The following is a 19,026-nucleotide window of genomic DNA, read 5'->3' as shown; positions in this document are numbered from 1 at the left end:
TTCTACATTAAGTCTAAAAAAGACCTCATATTATTCAGGTAGTCTGCGTGAAAATTGACCAGCAAGAGGTTAAAATGCTGAACTTGTGCTTAATATACCATAAGGAATACAGCTAAGTACAGTTCATATGGCTGTCTCCAAATACTCAGAATTCTCAAATGCCCCCTCCCTCAAATATCTATCTGATTCTTAACATTTTACACTGCAAAATAAGGTAGAAATAGAATGCATATATTTTTGCAAAATGTGACCTCAAAAGAAAATAGGTATTTTGAAATTATAATTCAAAGGTATTTTGCATAATATAAACCTGCTTCTGCAACATTTTTGACTTAAAAAGGCCCAAAAAAGATAATGGAGGCAGCTGAAGAACATAAGAATTAGGAACAGGAGTAGGCCATCTAGCCCCTCGAGCCTGCTCCGCCATTCAAAAAGATCATGGCTGATCTGGCCGTGGACTCAGCTCCACTTACCCGCCCGCTCCCCATAACCCTTAATTCCCTTATTGGTTAAAAATCTATCTATCTGTGATTTGAATACATTCAATGAGCTAGCCTCAACTGCTTCCTTGGGCAGAGAATTCCGCAGATTCACAATCCTCTGGGAGAAGAAATTTTTTCTCAACTCGGTTTTAAATTGGTTCCCCCGTATTTGAGGCTGTGCCCCCTAGTTCTAGTCTCCCCGACCAGAGGAAACAACCTCTCTGCCTCTATCTTGTCTATCCCTTTCATTATTTTAAATGTTTCTGTAAGATCACCCCTCATCCTTCAGAACTCTAACGAGTAAAGACCCAGTCTACTCAATCTATCATCATAAGGTAACCCACTCATCTCCGGAATCAGCCTAGTGAATCATCTCTGTACCCCCTTCCAAAACTAGTATATCCTTCCTTAAGTAAGGTGACCAAAACTGCACGCAGTACTCCAGGTGCAGCCTCACCAATATCCTGTACAGTTGCAGCAGGACCTCCCTGCTTTTGTACTCCATCCCTCTCGCAATGAAGGCCAACATTCCATTCGCCTTCCTGATTACCTGCTGCACCTGCAAACTAACTTTTTGAGTTTCATGCACAAGGATCCCCAGGTCCCTCTGCACCGCAGCATGTTGTAATTTCTCCCCATTCAAATAATATTTCCTTTTACTGTTTTTTTTTCCAAAGGTGGATGACCTCACACTTCCGACATTGTATTCCATCTGCCAAACCTTAGCCCATTCACTTAACCTATCGAAATCTTTTTGAAGTCTCTCTGTGTCCTCTACACAACCCGCTTTCCCACTAATCTTTGTGTCATCTGCAAATTTTGTTACACTACACTCTGTTCCCTCTTCCAGGTCATCTATATATATTGTAAACAGTTGTGATCCCAGCACCGATCCCTGTGGCACACCACTAACCACCGATTTCCAACCCGAAAAGGACCCATTTATCCCGACTCTACTTTCTGTTAGCCAGCCAATTCTCTATCCATGCTAATACATTTCCTCTGACTCCGCAAACCTTTATCTTCTGCAGTAACCTTTTGTGTGGCACCTTATCGAATGCCTTTTGGAAATCTAAATTCACCACATCAATCGGTACACCTCTATCCACCATGCTCGTTATATCCTCAAAGGATTCCAGTAAATTAGTTAAACATGATTTCCCCTTCATGAATCCATGTTGCGTCTGCTTGATTGCACTATTCCTATCTAGATGTCCCACTATTTCTTCCTTAATGATAGCTTCAAGCATTTTCCCCACTACAGACGTTAAACTAACCGGCCTATAGTTACCTGCCTTTTGTCTGCCCCCTTTTTTAAAAACAGAGGCGTTACATTAGCTGCTTTCCAACCCGCTGGTACCTCCCCAGAGTCCAGAGAATTTTGGTAATTATAACGAATGCATCTGCTATAACTTCCGCCATCTCTTTTAATACACTGGGATGCATTTCATCAGGACCAGGGGACTTGTCTACCTTGAGTCCCATTAGCCTGTCCAGCACTACCCCCCTAATGATAGTGATTGTCTCAAGGTCCTCCCTTCCCACATTCCCGTAACCAGCAATTTTTGGCATGGTTTTTGTGTCTTCCACTGTGAAGACCGAAGAAAAATAATTGTTTAAGGTCTCAGCCATTTCCACATTTCCCATTATTAAATCCCCCTTCTCATCTTCTAAGGGACCAACATTTACTTTAGTCACTCTTCCGTTTTATATAAATCGGTAAAAGCTTTTACTATCTGTTTTTATGTTTTGCGCAAGTTTACTTTCGTAATCTATCTTTCCTTTCTTTATTGCTTTCTTAGTCATTCTTTGCTGTCGTTTAAAATTTTCCCAATCTTCTAGTTTCCCACTAACCTTGGCCACCTTATATGCATTGGTTTTTAATTTGATATTCTCCTTTATTTCCTTGGTTATCCACGGCTGGTTATCCCTTCTCTTACCGCCCTTCTTTTTCACTGGAATATATTTTTGTTGAGCACTATGAAAGAGCTCCTTAAAAGTCTTCCACGGTTCCTCAATTGTGCCACCATTTAGTCTGTGTTTCCAGTCTACTTTAGCCAACTCTGCCCTCATCCCACTGTAGTCCCCTTTGTTTAAGCATAGTACGCTCATTTGAGACACTACTTCCTCACCCTCAATCTGTATTATTAATTCAACCATACTGTGATCACTCATTCCGAGAGGATCTTTTACGAGGAGTTTGTTTATTATTCCTGTCTCATTACACAGGATCAGATCTAAGAGCGCTTGCTCTCTTGTAGGTTCTGTAACATACTGTTCTAAGAAACAATCCCGTATGCATTCTATGAATTCCTCCTCAAGGCTACCCCGTGCGATTTGATTTGACCAATCGATATGTAGGTTAAAATCTCCCATGATTACTGCCGTTCCTTTTTCACATGCCTCCATTATTCCCTTGATTATTGCCCGCTCCACCGTGAAGTTATTATTTGGGGGCCTATAAACTCCTTCCACCAGTGACTTTTCCCCCTTACAATCTCTAATCTCCACCCACAATGATTCAACATTTTGTTCATTAGAGCCAATATCGTCTCTCACAATTGCCCTGATATCTTCTTTTATTAACAGAGCTACTCCACTTCCTTTCCCTTCTTGTTTATCTTTCCGAATTGTCAGATACCCCTGTATGTTTAATTCCCAGTCTTGGCCACCCTGCAACCACGTTTCTGTAATGGCCACCAAATCATACCCATTTGTAATGATTTGTGCTGTCAACTCATTTACTTTATTTCAAATGCTGCATGCGTTTGGTGTTTTAATACTAGTTTTTAAACCATGGTTTTTAGTTTTGACCCCTCCTGCAGCCCCTTTATATTCATACATATCGTCCCTTCCGATCACCTTGTGGTTTACACTTACCCCAGTGCTACTCTGCTCTGTTGCCTCCTGCCTTTTGCATTCTTTCTTGGGATCATAAAAACATAAGATCCTGTTCATCTAAGTTCTCACCCATTCTAACTAGCTCAGAGCCCTTCCTTGTGTTCCGAATACTCCTTGCATTGAGGCACCGAGCTTTCATGTTTGCCTTTTTATTACACTTTGACCCTTTAGAATTTTGCTGTACAGTGGCCCTTTTTGTTTTTTGCCTTGGGTTTCTCTGCCCTCCACTTTTACTCATCTCCTTTCTGTCTTTTGCTTTTGTCTCCTTTTTGTTTCCCTCTGTCTCCATCCATTGGTTCCCAGCCCCCTGCCATATTAGTTTAAACCCTCCCCAACAGCACTAGCAAACACTCCCCTAGGACATTGGTTCTGGTCCTGCCTAGGTGCAGACCGTCCGGTTTGTACTGGTCCCACCTCCCCCAGAACTGGTTCCATGCCCCAGGAATTTGAATCCCTCCCTGCTGCCCACTGCTCAAGCCACGTATTCATCGGAGCTATCCTGCAATTCCTACTCTGACTAGCACGTGGCACTAGTAGCAATCCCGAGATTACTACTTTTGAGGTCTTACGTTTTAATTTAGCTCCTAGCTCCTTAAATTCGTCTCGTAGGACCTCATCCCTTTTTTTACCTATATCATTGGTACCAATGTGCACCACACAACTGGCTGTTCACCCTCCCTTTTAAGAATGTCCTGCACCCGCTCCGAGACATCCTTGACCCTTGCACCAGGGAGGCAACATACCATCCTGGAGTCTCGGTTGCGGCCGCAGAAACGCCTATCTATTCCCCTTACAATCGAATTCACTATCACTATCGCTCTCCCACTCTTTTTCCTGCCCTCCTGTGCAGCAGAGCCAGCCACAGTGCCATGAACTTGGCTGCTGCTGCCCTCCCCTGATGAGTCATCCCCCTCAACAGTACTCAAAACGGTGTATCTGTTTTGCAGGGGGATGACCGCAGGGGACCCCTGCACTACCTTCCTTGCACTGCTCTTCCTGCTGGTCTTCCATTCCCAAGCTGGCTGTGGACCCTTCACCTGCGGTAAGACCAACTCGCTACACGTGCTACTCACGTCATTCTCAGCATCGTGGATGCTCCAGAGTAAATCCACCCTCAGCTCCAATTCCGCAACGCGGTCTGTCAGGAGCTGGAGGCGGATACACTTCCCGCACACAGTCGTCAGGAACACCGGAAGTTTCCCTGAGTTCCCACATGGTACAGAAGAAGCATATCACGTGACCGAGCTTTCCTGCCATGACAACCCTTAGATACACTTAAATTGGCAACAACAATGCTAAAGTTTACTCGCTGTTATAGAAGAGAAAAAAGAAAAACTACTCATCAATCACCAGCCAATCACTTACCCCCTTGGCTGTGACGTCACCTTTTTGTTTCTTGCTACTTCTTTTTTGCCTTCCCCCTGTAGCTGCACAAGCTCGCCTCTCGCCAAACTCGCACTACTCCTGGTCTCGCTGGCCTTTTGTAGGCCTCTCCGATCCCCGGAACTCCCGCCTCTCGCCAAACTCGCACTACTCCTGGTCTCGCTGGCCTTTTGTAGGCCTCTCCGATCCCCGGAACTCCCGCCTCTCGCCAAACTCGCACTACTCCTGGTCTCGCTGGCCTTTTGTAGGCCTCTCCGATCCCCGGAACTCCCGCCTCTCGCCAAACTCGTACTGCTCCTGGTCTCGCTGGCCTTTTGTAGGCCTCTCCGATCCCCGGAACTCCCGCCTCTCGCCAAACTCTTACTGCTCCTGGTCTCGCTGGCCTTTTGTAGGCCTCTCCGATCCCCGGAACTCCCGCCTCTCGCCAAACTCGCACTACTCCTGGTCTCGCTGGCCTTTTGTAGGCCTCTCCGATCCCCGGAACTCCCGCCTCTCGCCAAACTCGCACTACTCCTGGTCTCGCTGGCCTTTTGTAGGCCTCTCCGATCCCCGGAACTCCCGCCTCTCGCCAAACTCGTACTGCTCCTGGTCTCGCTGGCCTTTTGTAGGCCTCTCCGATCCCCGGAACTCACGCCTCTCACCGAACTCGCGCTGCTCCTGGTCTCGCTGGCCTTTTGTAGGCCTCTCCGATCCCCGGAAGTCCCGCTACTCCTGGTCTCGCTGGCCTTTTGTAGGCCTCTCCAATCCCCGGAACTCCCGCCTCTCGCCGAACTCTCACTGCTCCTGGTCTCGCTGGCCTTTTGTAGGCCTCTCCGATCCCCGGAACTCCCGCCTCTCGCCGAACTCGCGCTGCTCCTGGTCTCGCTGGCCTTTTGTAGGCCTCTCCGATCCCCGGAACTCCCGCCTCTCGCCGAACTCGCGCTACTCCTGGTCTCGCTGGCCTTTTGTAGGCCTCTCCGATCCCTGGAACTCCCGCCTCTCGCCAAACTCGTACTGCTCCTGGTCTCGCTGGCCTTTTGTAGGCCTCTCCGATCCCCGGAACTCCCGCCTCTCGCCGAACTCGCACTGCTCCTGGTCTCGCTGGCCTTTTGTAGGCCTCTCCGATCCCCGGAACTCCCGCCTCTCGCCGAACTCGCGCTGCTCCTGGTCTCGCTGGCCTTTTGTAGGCCTCTCCGATCCCCGGAACTCCCGCCTCTCGCCGAACTCGCGTTACTCCTGGTCTCGCTGGCCTTTTGTAGGCCTCTCCGATCCCTGGAACTCCTGCTGCTCCTGGTCTCGCTGGCCTTTTGTAGGCCTCTCCGATCCCTGGAACTCCTGCTGCTCCTGGTCTCACTGGCCTTTTGTAGGGGAACAAAACAGCAGCACGAGTTTTAAAATGAGCCCGGTGAGCAGGAAACGATGCTACTTGCTGGGGATGCATACTGCCTCAGATTTTCTATACCTTTTAACAAGGAGCTCAATTGGCATTCTCAAGAGAATCACCAATTCCACCAATGATGCAGTTGAGTGATCCACCTTAGCTTCTTCCTTGTATCCAACTGAACATGAAGGAAGCAGCACCAATTGAGTTTGAGGGGGTGAGGGGGTGCAATTCCATAACACTTTAAAAAGTGACAGCATTAGGCACACTGCATTAAAACTATAAAAAAAATAAGGAATACAGCTATTTAAACAGACTGGATCATCAAGCTTCTATTCGGACCCTCCTTCTTAGGCAGTCCCCCGGAGTTGAGGATGACTTGCTTCCACATTAAAATTAGTTCTAAGGTGATTGATGAGACCAATGTGGGATCTAGTCTCTGTCACGGTGGTTGAAGGGACAGGTGGGTGGGGTGCTCGATTTGTCGTACTCTCCTTCTGCTGTTTGTACTTGGCTTCCGTGTGCTCCTGACGAAGAAACTCGAAGTGTTCGGCGCCTTCTCAGATGCTTCTCCACTTTGAGCAGTCTTGGGCCAGGGATTCCCAAGAGTCGGTGGGGATGTTACATTTTTTCCAAGGAGACTTTGAGGGTATCCTTAAAGCGTTTTCTCTGCCCTCGTGGGACTCGCCTGCCATGCTTCGCCATTAAAATGAGATACTTTGGCATCTTAGAGATTTCTCCCCCCCCCCCCCCCCCCGCCCCCCAAGGATAAACAAACGACTCATGACCCTTCGGCTCACTAACCTCCGGCGGAACCAGTGCGCATGCCCCAACCCTGAAAGCTACGGACGAGGCCAAAGAGGAATTCTATTCCAACCTTGAACAACAATCCCTATCCCGAGTCCCAACGGGTGACAAGCTGATTCTCCTTGGTGACTCTAATGCCAGAGTTGGTAAGGACACAGACCTCTGGAGAGGCATGATTGGCAGGGAAGGGGTGGGAAAAACCAATTCCAATGGCATCCTCCTCCTGACGAAATGTCACAGTAAAGAACCAACGACTAAAGCGTGAGCGGCTGGAGAACGGAAAAAGCGCAGCAGAGCCTGCGCATGGACAGCAGCGTGCTGGAGTGGAACCAGGGGGGCCCGGGGCACAGCGCCAGTATTTGACAGACAAATTCACAAGCTGCACCAAGATTAACACGCTCACCTACACTGCAATCTCTGAAAACCAGGGCGAGAGGACCCAAGGGAGGGAGGGGGTCAGTAGATATATGTGCGTGTGTGCTTCGCCCATGCAGCAGAGCCTGGTCTGTTTAGACCCACACTTTGGCTGAGCTATACTAAACAGGAATATCCTGTTTATCTGCCGCTTGTGCTAAGTTAACTCATTTCAGTTGGGTCAACAATATGGGGCATTACAATAGACTCTAATACAGAGAGGAGAAAAACATCCAGCATTCCTATTCCTGATAGTCTTCCTGCTACCAAAAAGTGTGCATACATGGACATCCGGAAGTGGCAGGATCAAGTCCCCATGGTTGAATAGCTTACACATGGTCAAGGCTTACATTAAATCAAGGTCACGGGCGCAACACCAAAGGGCGACCAACACATGTGGAACCATATCTACAATTCTGATGAAAGATCACCGACCTGAAACGTTTACTCTTTCTCTCTCCACAGAAGCTACCTGACCTGCTGAGTGATTCCAGCATTTTCTGTTTTTATTTCAGATTTGCAGTGTCTGCAGTATATTACTTCTATAGCTTAGATGTATTTCATCTGGTACTGATTTGCTCAGTTACAAATTTTAACTTTTGTAGGTCTCTAGCTGCTTCTTCCAAGACAACTCCTGCACTGAAATTTACTATCATGTGCACATTTGACCATTTTATATTTAATTTCTGTACTCAAATCATTGATATAGATTAGGAATAGTAGGAGCCCCAGCACCCATCGTGGGGGACTGCATTCAGTGTTTCCCCCACACCCATTTACCCAAGTTAACAGTTCACATTTAAAGTTTTTTTTTGCTTTATCATCAAAGAAAAATGATCAGTGAGCTATATTTGGAGATGATTGAGAATCAGACAGATCAAAAAGAATTGGTAACATGAAGTGATAAATAGTTAATGGAATTATTTGTTACTCCCCATTCCTGGGTGACAAGCTATTTGTAGGTCATTAGACCGTTGCCACATCAACTGAAAATAAAGCGTTTGGAAGGCACTATCATAACAACTTGTATAGTGCCTTTAACATGGTAAAAGGTCCCAAGGCACTTGACAGAGGTGCTATAAAACAAAATTTGACGCCACGCCACACAAGGAAAAATTAGGGCAGATGACCAAAAGCTTGGTCAAAGAGGTAGGTTTAATAGAGCACCTTAAAGGAGGAAAGAGAGGTAGAGAAGCGGAGAGGTTAGGGAGGGAATTCCAGAGCTCAGGGCCTAGACAGCTGAAGGCACAGCCACCAATGGTTGATCAAAATTAGGGACTCTCAAGAGACCAGAATTAGAAGAGCGCAGATATCTTGGGGGTGGGGGGAGGTGGTGTTGTGGGGCTGGAGGAGATTACAGAGATATGGCGGGGCGAGGCCATGGAGAGATTTGAAAACAAGGATGAGAATTTTAAAATCGAGACATTTCTTAACCGGGATGCAATGTAGGTCAGCAAGCACAGGAGTGATGAGTGAACGGGACTTGATGCGAGTTAGGACACGGGCAGTGGGTTCTGGATGATCCCGAGTTTACGTAGGGTAGAATGCAACAGGTCCATCAGAAGTGCGTTCGAATAATCAAGTCTAGAGGTAAAGGCATGGATGAGGGCATCAGCAGCAGATGAGCTGAGGCAGGGACGGAGGGACACAGGCGATATTAGAAGTGGAAATAGGCGGTCTTAGTTATGGCACGGATGTGTGGTCGGATGCTCGTTTCATGGTCAAGTATGACACCAAGGTTACGAACAGTCTGGTTCAGCATCAGACAGATGCTAGGGAGAGGGATGGAGTCAGTGGCCAGGGAACAGAGTTTGTAGCAGGGACCGAAGACAATTACTTCGGTCCTCCCAATATTTAATTGGAGAAAATGTCTTTTCATCCAGTACTGGATGTCAGAAAAGCAGTCTGACAATTGAGAGACAGTGGAGGGGTCAAGAGAAGTGGTAGTGAAGTAGAGCTGGGTGTTGCCAGCATACAGGTGGAAACTGATGCCGTCATTTCAAATGATGTCACCGAGGGGCAGCATGTAGATGAGAAATTGGAGGAAGCCACGGAGATATACTTGGGGGACACCAGAGATAATGATGCAGGAGTGGGAATAAAACCCATTGCAGGTGATTCTCCGACTACGATTAGACAGACAAGAATGGAACCAGGCAAGTGCAGTCCCACCCAGCTGGAAGACGGTGGAGTGGCATTGGAGGAGGATGGAGTGGTCAACCGTGCCAAAGGCTGGAGGCAGGTCAAGAAGAATGAGGAGGGATAGTTTACCTTTGTCACAGTCACAAAGGATGTCATTTGTAACTTTGATGAGAGCTGTTTTGATACTGTGGCAGAGGCAGAAACCTGATGGGAGAGATTCAAACATGTTGTTCTAGGAAAGATGGGAACAGATTTGGGAAGTGACAACACTTTCAAGGACTTTGGAGAGGAATGGGAGGTTGCTGATGGGCGGTAGTTTGCAAGGACTGAGGGGTTAAAAGTTGATTTTTTGAGAGAGGTGATGACAGCAGATTTGAAGGAGAGGGGTACAGTACCCGAGGAGAGAGAACGGTTAACAATATCAGCTAATATGGGTGCCTGAAAAGGAAGTTGGGCAGCCAGCAGTTTAGTGCGAATAGAGTCAAGGGAGCAGGAAGTGGGCCTCATGGACAAGCTGAGCTTGGAGAGGTCATGAGGGGAGATCAAAAAGAAACTGGAGTATGATACAACACAAGGATGTCATTTGGCCCATAGTGTCTGTGCTGGCTCTCTGGTGGAGCTATCAGATTAGTCCCACTTGGGTGCTCTTTCCCCATAGCAAATGTTTTCCCTTTAAGTATTTAATCAATTCCCTTTTGAAAGTTACTACTGAATCTGTTTCCATCTCCCTTTCAGGAAGTGCATCCTAGACCACAACTGTTTTGTTTCCTCAATGCCACCTCTAGTTCTTTCACCAATTCACATTAAATCTGTGTCCTCTGGTTACTGACCCTTCTGCCACTGGAAAGTTTCACCTTAATTATTCCTCAGCAAAAACGCTCATGATTTTGAACACCTCTATCAAATCCTCCACTTGACCTTCTCGGCTTCAAGGAGAACAAACCCAGCTTCTCCAGAGGACTGAAAAGTCGCTCATGCCTGGTGCCATTTCTTGTAATGGCAAAGTTTTGGGGAGTCGGAGGAGGAGGAGACTACAGTTCAGTTGCCCCAGTTTGGTGGGAGCGCTCGGCAGGGTGACCTTCTCTTACCCCACCTTTTGTGGCCTCGTCTTCCCTTTTCCTTTTGAGCCACTTACCTTTACCAGCGCGGCTCCGTGGCGGACGCCGCGAGCGCCAGCCGAGGGCCGGCTCTCGCGGGCCCGGCGACCGTTGAGCATACTGCTCACGCTCAGCACACCGCTCGCCAAGGCGCTTCTCCCCTTCCACGCGCAGCAACGACTCAAAGGCAGCGCCATTTTCACCGGCGTCCCGTCACCGCCCCGGCCGGCGAGGGAGCTTGGGATTCAGCAAATTGTACCGGGCAATGCTTTTGTTTTTTAAAAAAAAATGTATATTAGCTGTAGAGCAGCCCCAGTGAACTTATCAGTAACTCGGGATGAGCAAACACGGGGTTATTTTTCTACTATAGATAAAGGTTAATGCAGTTTGACCCGGAAATTATTCTCGTTAAACTCCTGAGCGGAACAGTTTACCGGTGAGTTTTTGAATGGAGTTTTATTTTAGGGGGAAACTTATGTTTGTGGTGATATTTCTGGAGTAATTCGTGCTTTAATCGTGTTTTTTTAACGGTGGAAGTGCGTGCGGGATAAACAGCAACTGGCACCGACTACTGGTTTCCTATTGAATCAAACTGCAAATATTAATCACCGTGTTTTCTCCATGTTTCTTCACTTTCCTTCCAAAGAAACAAGCCTTCCCCCTCCAAAGAATTACATTATTTTACGTTAAAAGTGCGTTTGTGCACAAAAAGTGGAAAGATTTGTACGTGTTGGATTCTTGCTGAGATGAAACGGATAAAGTTACAGAGAATTATATTTGCAAAAATGCTCAAACATAATATGGTGAAGATGATGGTTGTGGTGTTAATTTGGGAGTCAACCGTTGGGATTTTTTCTCAAGGAGAAAGAACAGAATTTGCAGCTGCTTCTGATCTTGACTGTAGTTCAGTTGATTCTAGCCATTATTCTGTTAATGGTGATGATAACTTGGGTTATTGCAAGATTAACCTTAAAAGACCTTCCATGGATGTATGGAATTTAACATCTCAAAAATTAATAGGTAAAGTAAGTAATTTTTCACAAATATAGTACAAGTACTAAAGTAGGTTTTTACTGGCCATGAATGGTCCAGCAGCTGAGAATATCATGAAGATGATGGTGTGTTAAGTTTTTTGAAAGACTTTGTGGTTCTGGTAAGCTCGTGTCACCGATGATTCATTTCTCTGGCTCATGCACGGGAGCCAACAGCTGCACTTCCTTTTGTGATCCCATTGCCCAATACAATGGAGTGCCTTGAATTTCAAATGACAGACTCGGATGAAATGTATAAAGTAACATGAATTTTGAAAGCTGTAAACCGAGCTATTATATTTTTAATCCCTTTATCATCAGCTGTAAGTAAGTTACACATACATTTTCTTCATGGGAATTAATCACAGATGCCCAAATGGAGTTGATGATTTTATGAGCATGATGTGATGATTATAAAACATTACTGTAATTTTATTTAACTCTCCTGTACATAAATAACACTACAAATAAAAAGATCTCATTACTAAAGGGTATATTGTCACAAAACCGAGTGCTACTGACTAAAATGTTTAAGAAATGCTTTATGCCAAAAGTACACTCAATGGAAAGAGGGTGTGAATAAACCGAACAACCTACTTCCTTGTAAATGTAAGTGCAGTAGCTATAAAACAATTCAGGGGAAAAAAGGCCAACAGCAGTTTGGGTTATGTACAATAATTGAGTACAATTTAAGAAGCAAGGATAAACCTGGTTACAAGAACAACAACTTGTATTTGTATAGTACCTATTTAATGTAGTGAAATGTCCCAAGGCATGAGTATTATGAGATAAAAAATTTGACTATGAGATAAAAAATTTGACAATGAGCCGCACAAGTAGACATTAGCGCAGGTGACCAAAGCTTGGTCAAAGACATATGTTTGAAGGAGTGTCTTGAAGGAGAAAAGAGAGGTGGAGAGGTTTAGGCAGGGAGTTCCAGAGCTTGGGGCCTAGACAATAGAAGTCACAGCCACCAATGGTTGAGCAATTATAATCAGGGCTACTCAAGAGGGCAGAATTAGAGGAACGCAGATATCTTGAGAGGGAGGGAGGAGATTATAGAGATAGGGAGGGGCGAAACCATGGAGGGACTTGAAAATAAGGATGAGAATTTTGAAATCAAGGCATTGCTTAACCAGAAGGCAATGTAGATCAGCGAGCACAAGGATGATGGGTGCGCCAGCACAGCCTTTGGCTGCCTGCAGAAAAGTGTGTTTGAAGACCAGGCCCTCAAATCTACCACCAAACTCATGGTCTACAGGGCTGTAGTAATACCCGCCCTCCTGCATGGGTCTGAGGCATAGACGATGTATAGAAGGTACCTCAAGTCGCTGGAGATATACCCCCAACGATGTCTCCGCAAGATCCTGCAAATCTCCTGCAAGGACAGGCGCACCAACATCAGTGTCCTCGACCAGGCTATCATCCCCAGTATTGAAGCACTGACCACACTTGATCAGCTTCGCTCGGCAGGCCACATAATTCGCATGCCAGATACGAGACTCACTAAGCAAATGCTTTGTGCGGAGCTCCCTCATGGTAAACGAGCCAAAGGAGGACAGCGGAAACGTTATAAGGACACCCTCAAAGCCTCCCTGGTAAAGTGCGACATCACCACTGACACCTGGGAGACCCAGGCTGCAGACTGCCCGAGGTGGAGAAAATCCATCCGGGAGGGCGTTGAGCTCTTTGAGTCTCGACACAAGGAGCATGAAGAGGCCAGGCACAGGCAGCGGAACAAGCGCGCGGCAAACCAGCCCTACTGACCCCTTCTCCCGACGAATGCCTGTCCCACCTGTAACAGGGTCTGTGGCTCTTGTATCGGACTGTTCAGCCATCAAAGAACTCACTTTGGGAGTGGAAGCAAGTCTTCCTCGATTCCGAGGGACTGCCTATGATGATGATGATTTTGGTGAGTGGGACTTGGTGTGAGTTAGGACATGAGCAGCCGAGTTTTGGATCACACCTAGTTTACATAGGGTAGTATGTGGGATGCCAGCCAGGAGTGTATTGGAATAGTCAAGTCTAGAGGTAACTAAGGCATGGATGAGGATTTCAGCAGCGGATGAGCTGAGGCAAGGGTGGAGACGGGCGATGTTACGGAGGTGGAAATAGGCGGTCTTCGTTATGAGCTCACAGTGTATGCAGTTTTGGGCATCCAATTATAGAAAGGCAATTAAAATCATAGCGAGCGTATGGTGCACATTCACCAGGATGATATCAGGGCTGAGAAATTATAGTCATGCAAAGAATCTTGAAATACTGGGACAATTTCCCTGGAGCAGAGAAGGCTAAGAAAAGATCTAATAACGCTTTAAAAATAGTGAAGGATTTTTGATGAGATGAAAAGGGAAAGGCTATTTCTTCTGGTTGGTGCGTTACTAACGAGGGGTCATCAATTTAAATTTGGCACTGCGAGTAATGAGAGAGGTTAGAAGACATTTCTTTATGCAGTTCGTTGGACTGCTTAAGAGAGTGGTTGATGCAGAGACCATTGTCTCTTAAATGAAAACTGGATAAATATTTGAAGCAGAGGAAGATACATAGATAAGGGAAGAATGTAGAGGAATGGAATTAGCTTGGATTGCAGTAGCAAAGAATCCCCACAGACCCAATAGGCCAAATTACTTCCTCCTGTGCTGTAAATATTTACGGTTCCAAGGAAAACCTGGTTAAAATGAATATATTTTGAAGATCAAAAATAGTAATCTATATTTCTACTTGTACAGAATTCATTACAAACAGCAGAAAATGCTGCAGAGAGGATTGCTACTGAGCAGAGCAGAATGACTGCAGTGTTGAAGAATTACAACAATAACTTGCATTTATATAATGCTTTTAACATTCTAAGGTGCTTCACAGGAGCGTAATCAGACAAATATTGACACCAAGCAGAAGGATATTAGGAAGGGTGACTAAAGGGTTGGTCAAAGAGATAGGTTTTAAGGAGCACTTTAAAGAGGAGAGAGTGGTAGAGAGGCAGAGATGTTTAAGGAGGGAATTCCAGAGCTTAGAGTCTAGACAGCTGAATACATGGCTGCTGCTGGTGAGGTGAAGGAAGTGGGGGGTGAACAGGACGTGGTGCGAGTTAGGATATGAGCTGCAGAGTTTTGGATGAGCTCAAGCTTATGCAGGGTGAAAGAAAGGATGCTGACCAGGAGAGCATTGGAATAGTCGAGTCCGGAGGTAACAAATACATGATGAGAGTTTCACCAGCAGATCCGCATGGATTTGTGAAATCAGCATGGATTTGTGAAAGGGAAATCATGCTTGACAAATCTTCTGGAATTTTTTGAGGATGTTTCCAGTAGAGTGGACAAGGGAGAACCAGTTGATGTGGTATATTTGGACTTTCAGAAGGCTTTTGACAAGGTCCCACACAAGAGATTAATGTGCAAAGTTAAAGCACATGGGATTGGGGTAGTGTGCTGACATGGATTGAGAATTAGTTGTCAGACAGGAAGCAAAGAGTAGGAGTAAATGGGTACTTTTCAGAATGGCAGGCAGTGACTAGTGGGGTACCGCAAGGTTCTGTGCTGAGGCCCCAGCTGTTTACACTGTACATTAATGATTTAGACGAGGGGATTAAATGTAGTATCTCCAAATTTGCGGATGACACTAAGTTGGGTGGCAGTGTGAGCTGCGAGGAGGATGCTATGAGGCTGCAGAGTGACTTGGATAGGTTAGGTGAGTGGGCAAATGCATGGCAGATGAAGTATAATGTGGATAAATGTGAGGTTATCCACTTTGGTGGTAAAAACAGAGAGACAGACTATTATCTGAATGGTGACAGATTAGGAAAAGGGGAGGTGCAACGAGACCTGGGTGTCATGGTACATCAGTCATTGAAGGTTGGCATGCAGGTACAGCAGGTGGTTAAGAAAGCAAATGGCATGTTGTCCTTCATAGCGAGGGGATTTGAGTACAGGGGCAGGGAGGTGTTGCTACAGTTGTACAGGGCCTTGGTGAGGCCACACCTGGAGTATTGTGTACAGTTTTGGTCTCCTAACTTGAGGAAGGACATTCTTGCTATTGAGGGAGTGCAGCGAAGGTTCACCAGACTGATTCCCAGGATGGCGGGACTGACCTATCAAGAAAGACTGGATCAATTGGGCTTGTATTCACTGGAGTTCAGAAGAATGAGAGGGGACCTCATAGAAACGTTTAAAATTCTGATGGGTTCAGACAGGTTAGATGCAGGAAGAATGTTCCCAATGCTGGGGAAGTCCAGAACCAGGGGTCACAGTCTAAGGATAAGGGGTAAGCCATTTAGGACCGAGATGAGGAGAAACTTCTTCACCCAGAGAGTGGTGAACCTGTGGAATTCTCTACCACAGAAAGTTGTTGAGGCCAATTCACTAAATATATTCCAAAAGGAGTTAGATGAAGTCCTTACTACTAGGGGGATCAAGGGGTATGGTGAGAAAGCAGGAATGGGGTACTGAAGTTTCATGTTCAGCCATGAACTCATTGAATGGCGGTGCAGGCTAGAAGGGCCGAATGGCCTACTCCTGCACCTATTTTCTATGTTTCTATGAGCTGAGGCAGGGTGAAAACGGACGATGTTGCAGTGGTGCAAGTAGGCGGTCTTAGTGATGGAGAGGATATGGATCGGACGCTCAGCTCAGGGTCAAACAGGATGCCGAGGTTTTGACTAGTCTGGTTCAGCCTGAGACAGTGGCTAGGAAGGGGGATAGAATCGGTGGCTAGGGAATGGGGTTGTTCTGCCCAATGTTTAATTGGAGAAAAGTTTGGCTCAGTGAGGACTGGATGTCAGACAAGCAGTCTGACAATGCAGAGGCAGTGAAGGCGTCAGGAGAAGTCTTGGTGTGGTAGAGCTGAGTGTCATCAGCATACATGTAGAACCTGATGTCATGTCGCCGAGGGACAGCATGTTGATGTGAAATAGGAGGGGGCCAAGGGAAATCCATGGGAGACTCCAGAAGTAATTGTGCAAGGATGACAAGAGAAGCCATTGCTGAAGATTCTCTAGCTATGACTGAATAGATAAGGGTGGAACTAGTCAAGGGCAGTCCCACTTAGCTGGACCATGGAGGAGAGGTGTTGGAGGAGGATGGTGTAGTCAACCGTGTCAAAGGCTGCAGACAAGTCCAGAAGGATGAGAAGGGATAGTGAAGCACTGACACAAGATGTCGTGATTTTGATTAGGGCTGTTTCAGTGCTGTGGCAGGGGTGGAAACTTGATTGGAGAGGTTCAACCAGGGAGTTGCAGGAAAGATGGACATGGATTTGGCAGATGACATCACATTTGGAGTGGGAAGGGAGGTTAGAGGTGGGGTGGTAGTTTGGAAGGCCAGAGTGGTCAAGGGTGTTTATTTTGAAGAGTTTACATAGGCAGCTTGCATCCTAAATGTGGACATAGCAAATTACAATGGAAAACTTTTAACAGGAAGTGCAGACTGAAGTACGATTTATATATTACTCGTCAATTGCCTCTGTTGTTTTCATGCTCTTTCTCTGTCTCTCCTGTAGTTATGTCTCTCTCTTTTGTGCTCTCACCCATTAATTATTCCTTTTGCTTTTCTTTGTCCTTTTCTTTCCTTTCGGGTGAGAGATGGTGGGGGAAAAGAGACACTATCTGCATTTGGGTTAGGAGTTGTGGGGAAAATGTGGCTCTCATCGGGACCCTTCCCATCCCTACCACCCAGTCCCTCTGTCATTTGTGTTTTTCCTCACCGCTCAATCACATTCTCTCATCTGCCCCATCACCTACCCTTGGCCATTCATCTTCCTACCACCTCCTCTCTACAACGGTACAGAAGCATAGTGGTTATGTTACTGAAATAGTAATCTAAAGGCCTCAACTAATTCATTCTCCGCCTCTCCCCTCCCTATCTCCCCCACCCCCCTTTCCCTCCCTATCTCCCCCACCCCCCTTTCCCTCCCACCCTTCCCCTTCCCCTCTAACCCTCTCTCTCCCCATCTAACTTTCCCTCCCTTTCTTCTCTCTTTCCCCCTCATCTCCCTCTCACCCCCTCCTCTCCCCTCTCTCTTCCCCTCTTCCTATTCTCTCCCTCTGTCCCCCTCTTCCTCTCGCCCCTCTTCCCTCCTCTCTCCCCACTTTTCCCCTCCCTCTCTTCCCTCCCTCTCTTGCCTCTCCCCTCTCGCCTCTCCCCTCTCGCCTCTCCCCTCTCGCCTCTCGCCTCTCCCCTCTCGCCTCTCGCCTCTCCCCTCTCCCCTCTCCCCTCTCCCCTCTCCCCTCTCCCCTCTCCCCTCTCCCCTCTCCCCTCTCCCCTCTCCCCTCTCCCCTCTCACCTCTCACCTCTCACCTCTCACCTCTTCCGTCACTCTCTCTTCCATTGTTCCCTCAACCCCTCTTCCCCCTACCCTTTTCCCCCTACCCTCTTCCCCCTCCCCCTCTTCCCTCTTCTTCCCTCTTCCTTCTCTCCCCCCTCTTCCCTCCTTCTCTCCCCCCTCTTCCCTCCCTCTCTCCCCCCCTCTTACCTTCCCTCCCTCTTCACTCCCTCTTCCCTCCCGCTCTCCCCCCCCCTCTTACCTTCCCTCCCTCTTCACTCCCTCCCTTCCTCTTCCCTCTCTCCCGCTGCCCCACTTCGCTCCCTCCCCACCCACCCTCTTCTCTCCCTCTTTCCTCCTTCCCTCCCTCCCTCTTTCCTCCTTCCCTCCCTCCCTCTCTCCTCCCTCCCTCTCTCCTCCCTCCCTCCCTCTCTCCTCCCTCCCTCTCTCCTCCCTCCCTCTCTCCTCCCTCCCTCTCTCCTCCCTCCCTCTCTCCTCCCTCCCTCTCCCCTCCCTCCCTCTCCCCTCCCTCCCTCTCCCCTCCCTCCCTCTCCCCTCCCTCCCTCTCCCCTCCCTCCCTCTCCCCTCCCTCCCTCTCCCCTCCCTCCCTCTTCCCTCCCTCCCTCTTCCCTCCCTCCCTCTTCCCTCCCTCCCTCTTCCCTCCCTCCCTCTTCCCTCCCTCCCTCTTCCCTCCCTCCCTCTTCCCTCCCTCCCTCTTCCCTCCCTCCCTCTTCCCTCCCTCCCTCTTCCCTCCCTCCCTCCCTCCCTCTTCCCTCCCTCCCTCTTCCCTCCCTCCCTCTTCCCTCCCTCCCTCTTCCCTCCCTCCCTCTTCCCTCCCTCCCTCTTCCCTCCCTCCCTCTTCCCTCCCTCCCTCTTCCCTCCCTCCCTCTTCCCTCCCTCCCTCTTCCCTCCCTCCCTCTCCTCCCTCCCTCTTCCCTCCCTCCCTCTTCCCTCCCTCCCTCTTCCCTCCCTCCCTCTTCCCTCCCTCCCTCTTCCCTCCCTCCCTCTTCCCTCCCTCCCCTCTTCCCTCCCTCCCTCTTCCCTCCCTCCCTCTTCCCCCCTCCCTCATCCGTCCCCTCCCTCTTCCCCTTCCCATCCTCCCTCTTTCCCCCCTTCCCTCCCTCCCTCTTTCCCCTTTCCCTTCCTCTTCCCCC

At 47.8% G+C, this 19,026-nt stretch overlaps 2 protein-coding genes across 5 annotated transcripts in view; one reads left to right on the top strand and one right to left on the bottom strand.

The window, feature by feature from the left end:
• The window catches only part of pdss1 (prenyl (decaprenyl) diphosphate synthase, subunit 1), a 32,885-nt gene extending 22,075 nt beyond the window's left edge, over window positions 1-10,810 (bottom strand). For both annotated transcript variants that reach the window (XR_011593389.1, XM_070881465.1), the window contains exon 1: window positions 10,625-10,810. Coding sequence is in view for 1 of the 2 variants with exons in the window: in XM_070881465.1 (XP_070737566.1) it covers window positions 10,625-10,783 (159 nt within the window). In the remaining variant the exon portion in view is untranslated. The remainder of the gene's footprint in view (window positions 1-10,624) is intronic.
• A 235-nt stretch (window positions 10,811-11,045) lies between these two features.
• The window catches only part of LOC139264644 (protein adenylyltransferase SelO-like), a 150,932-nt gene continuing 142,951 nt past the window's right edge, over window positions 11,046-19,026 (top strand). For all 3 annotated transcript variants that reach the window (XM_070881456.1, XM_070881455.1, XM_070881454.1), the window contains exon 1: window positions 11,046-11,606. In XM_070881456.1, coding sequence (XP_070737557.1) covers window positions 11,333-11,606 — 274 coding nt within the window. In that variant the 5' untranslated portion in view covers window positions 11,046-11,332. The remainder of the gene's footprint in view (window positions 11,607-19,026) is intronic.

The sequence above is a fragment of the Pristiophorus japonicus genome, chromosome 5 (genome assembly GCF_044704955.1).
Source record: "Pristiophorus japonicus isolate sPriJap1 chromosome 5, sPriJap1.hap1, whole genome shotgun sequence".
In the NCBI taxonomy this organism is placed as follows: domain Eukaryota; kingdom Metazoa; phylum Chordata; class Chondrichthyes; family Pristiophoridae; genus Pristiophorus; species Pristiophorus japonicus.
This window is presented reverse-complemented; position numbering and strand designations above follow the sequence as displayed.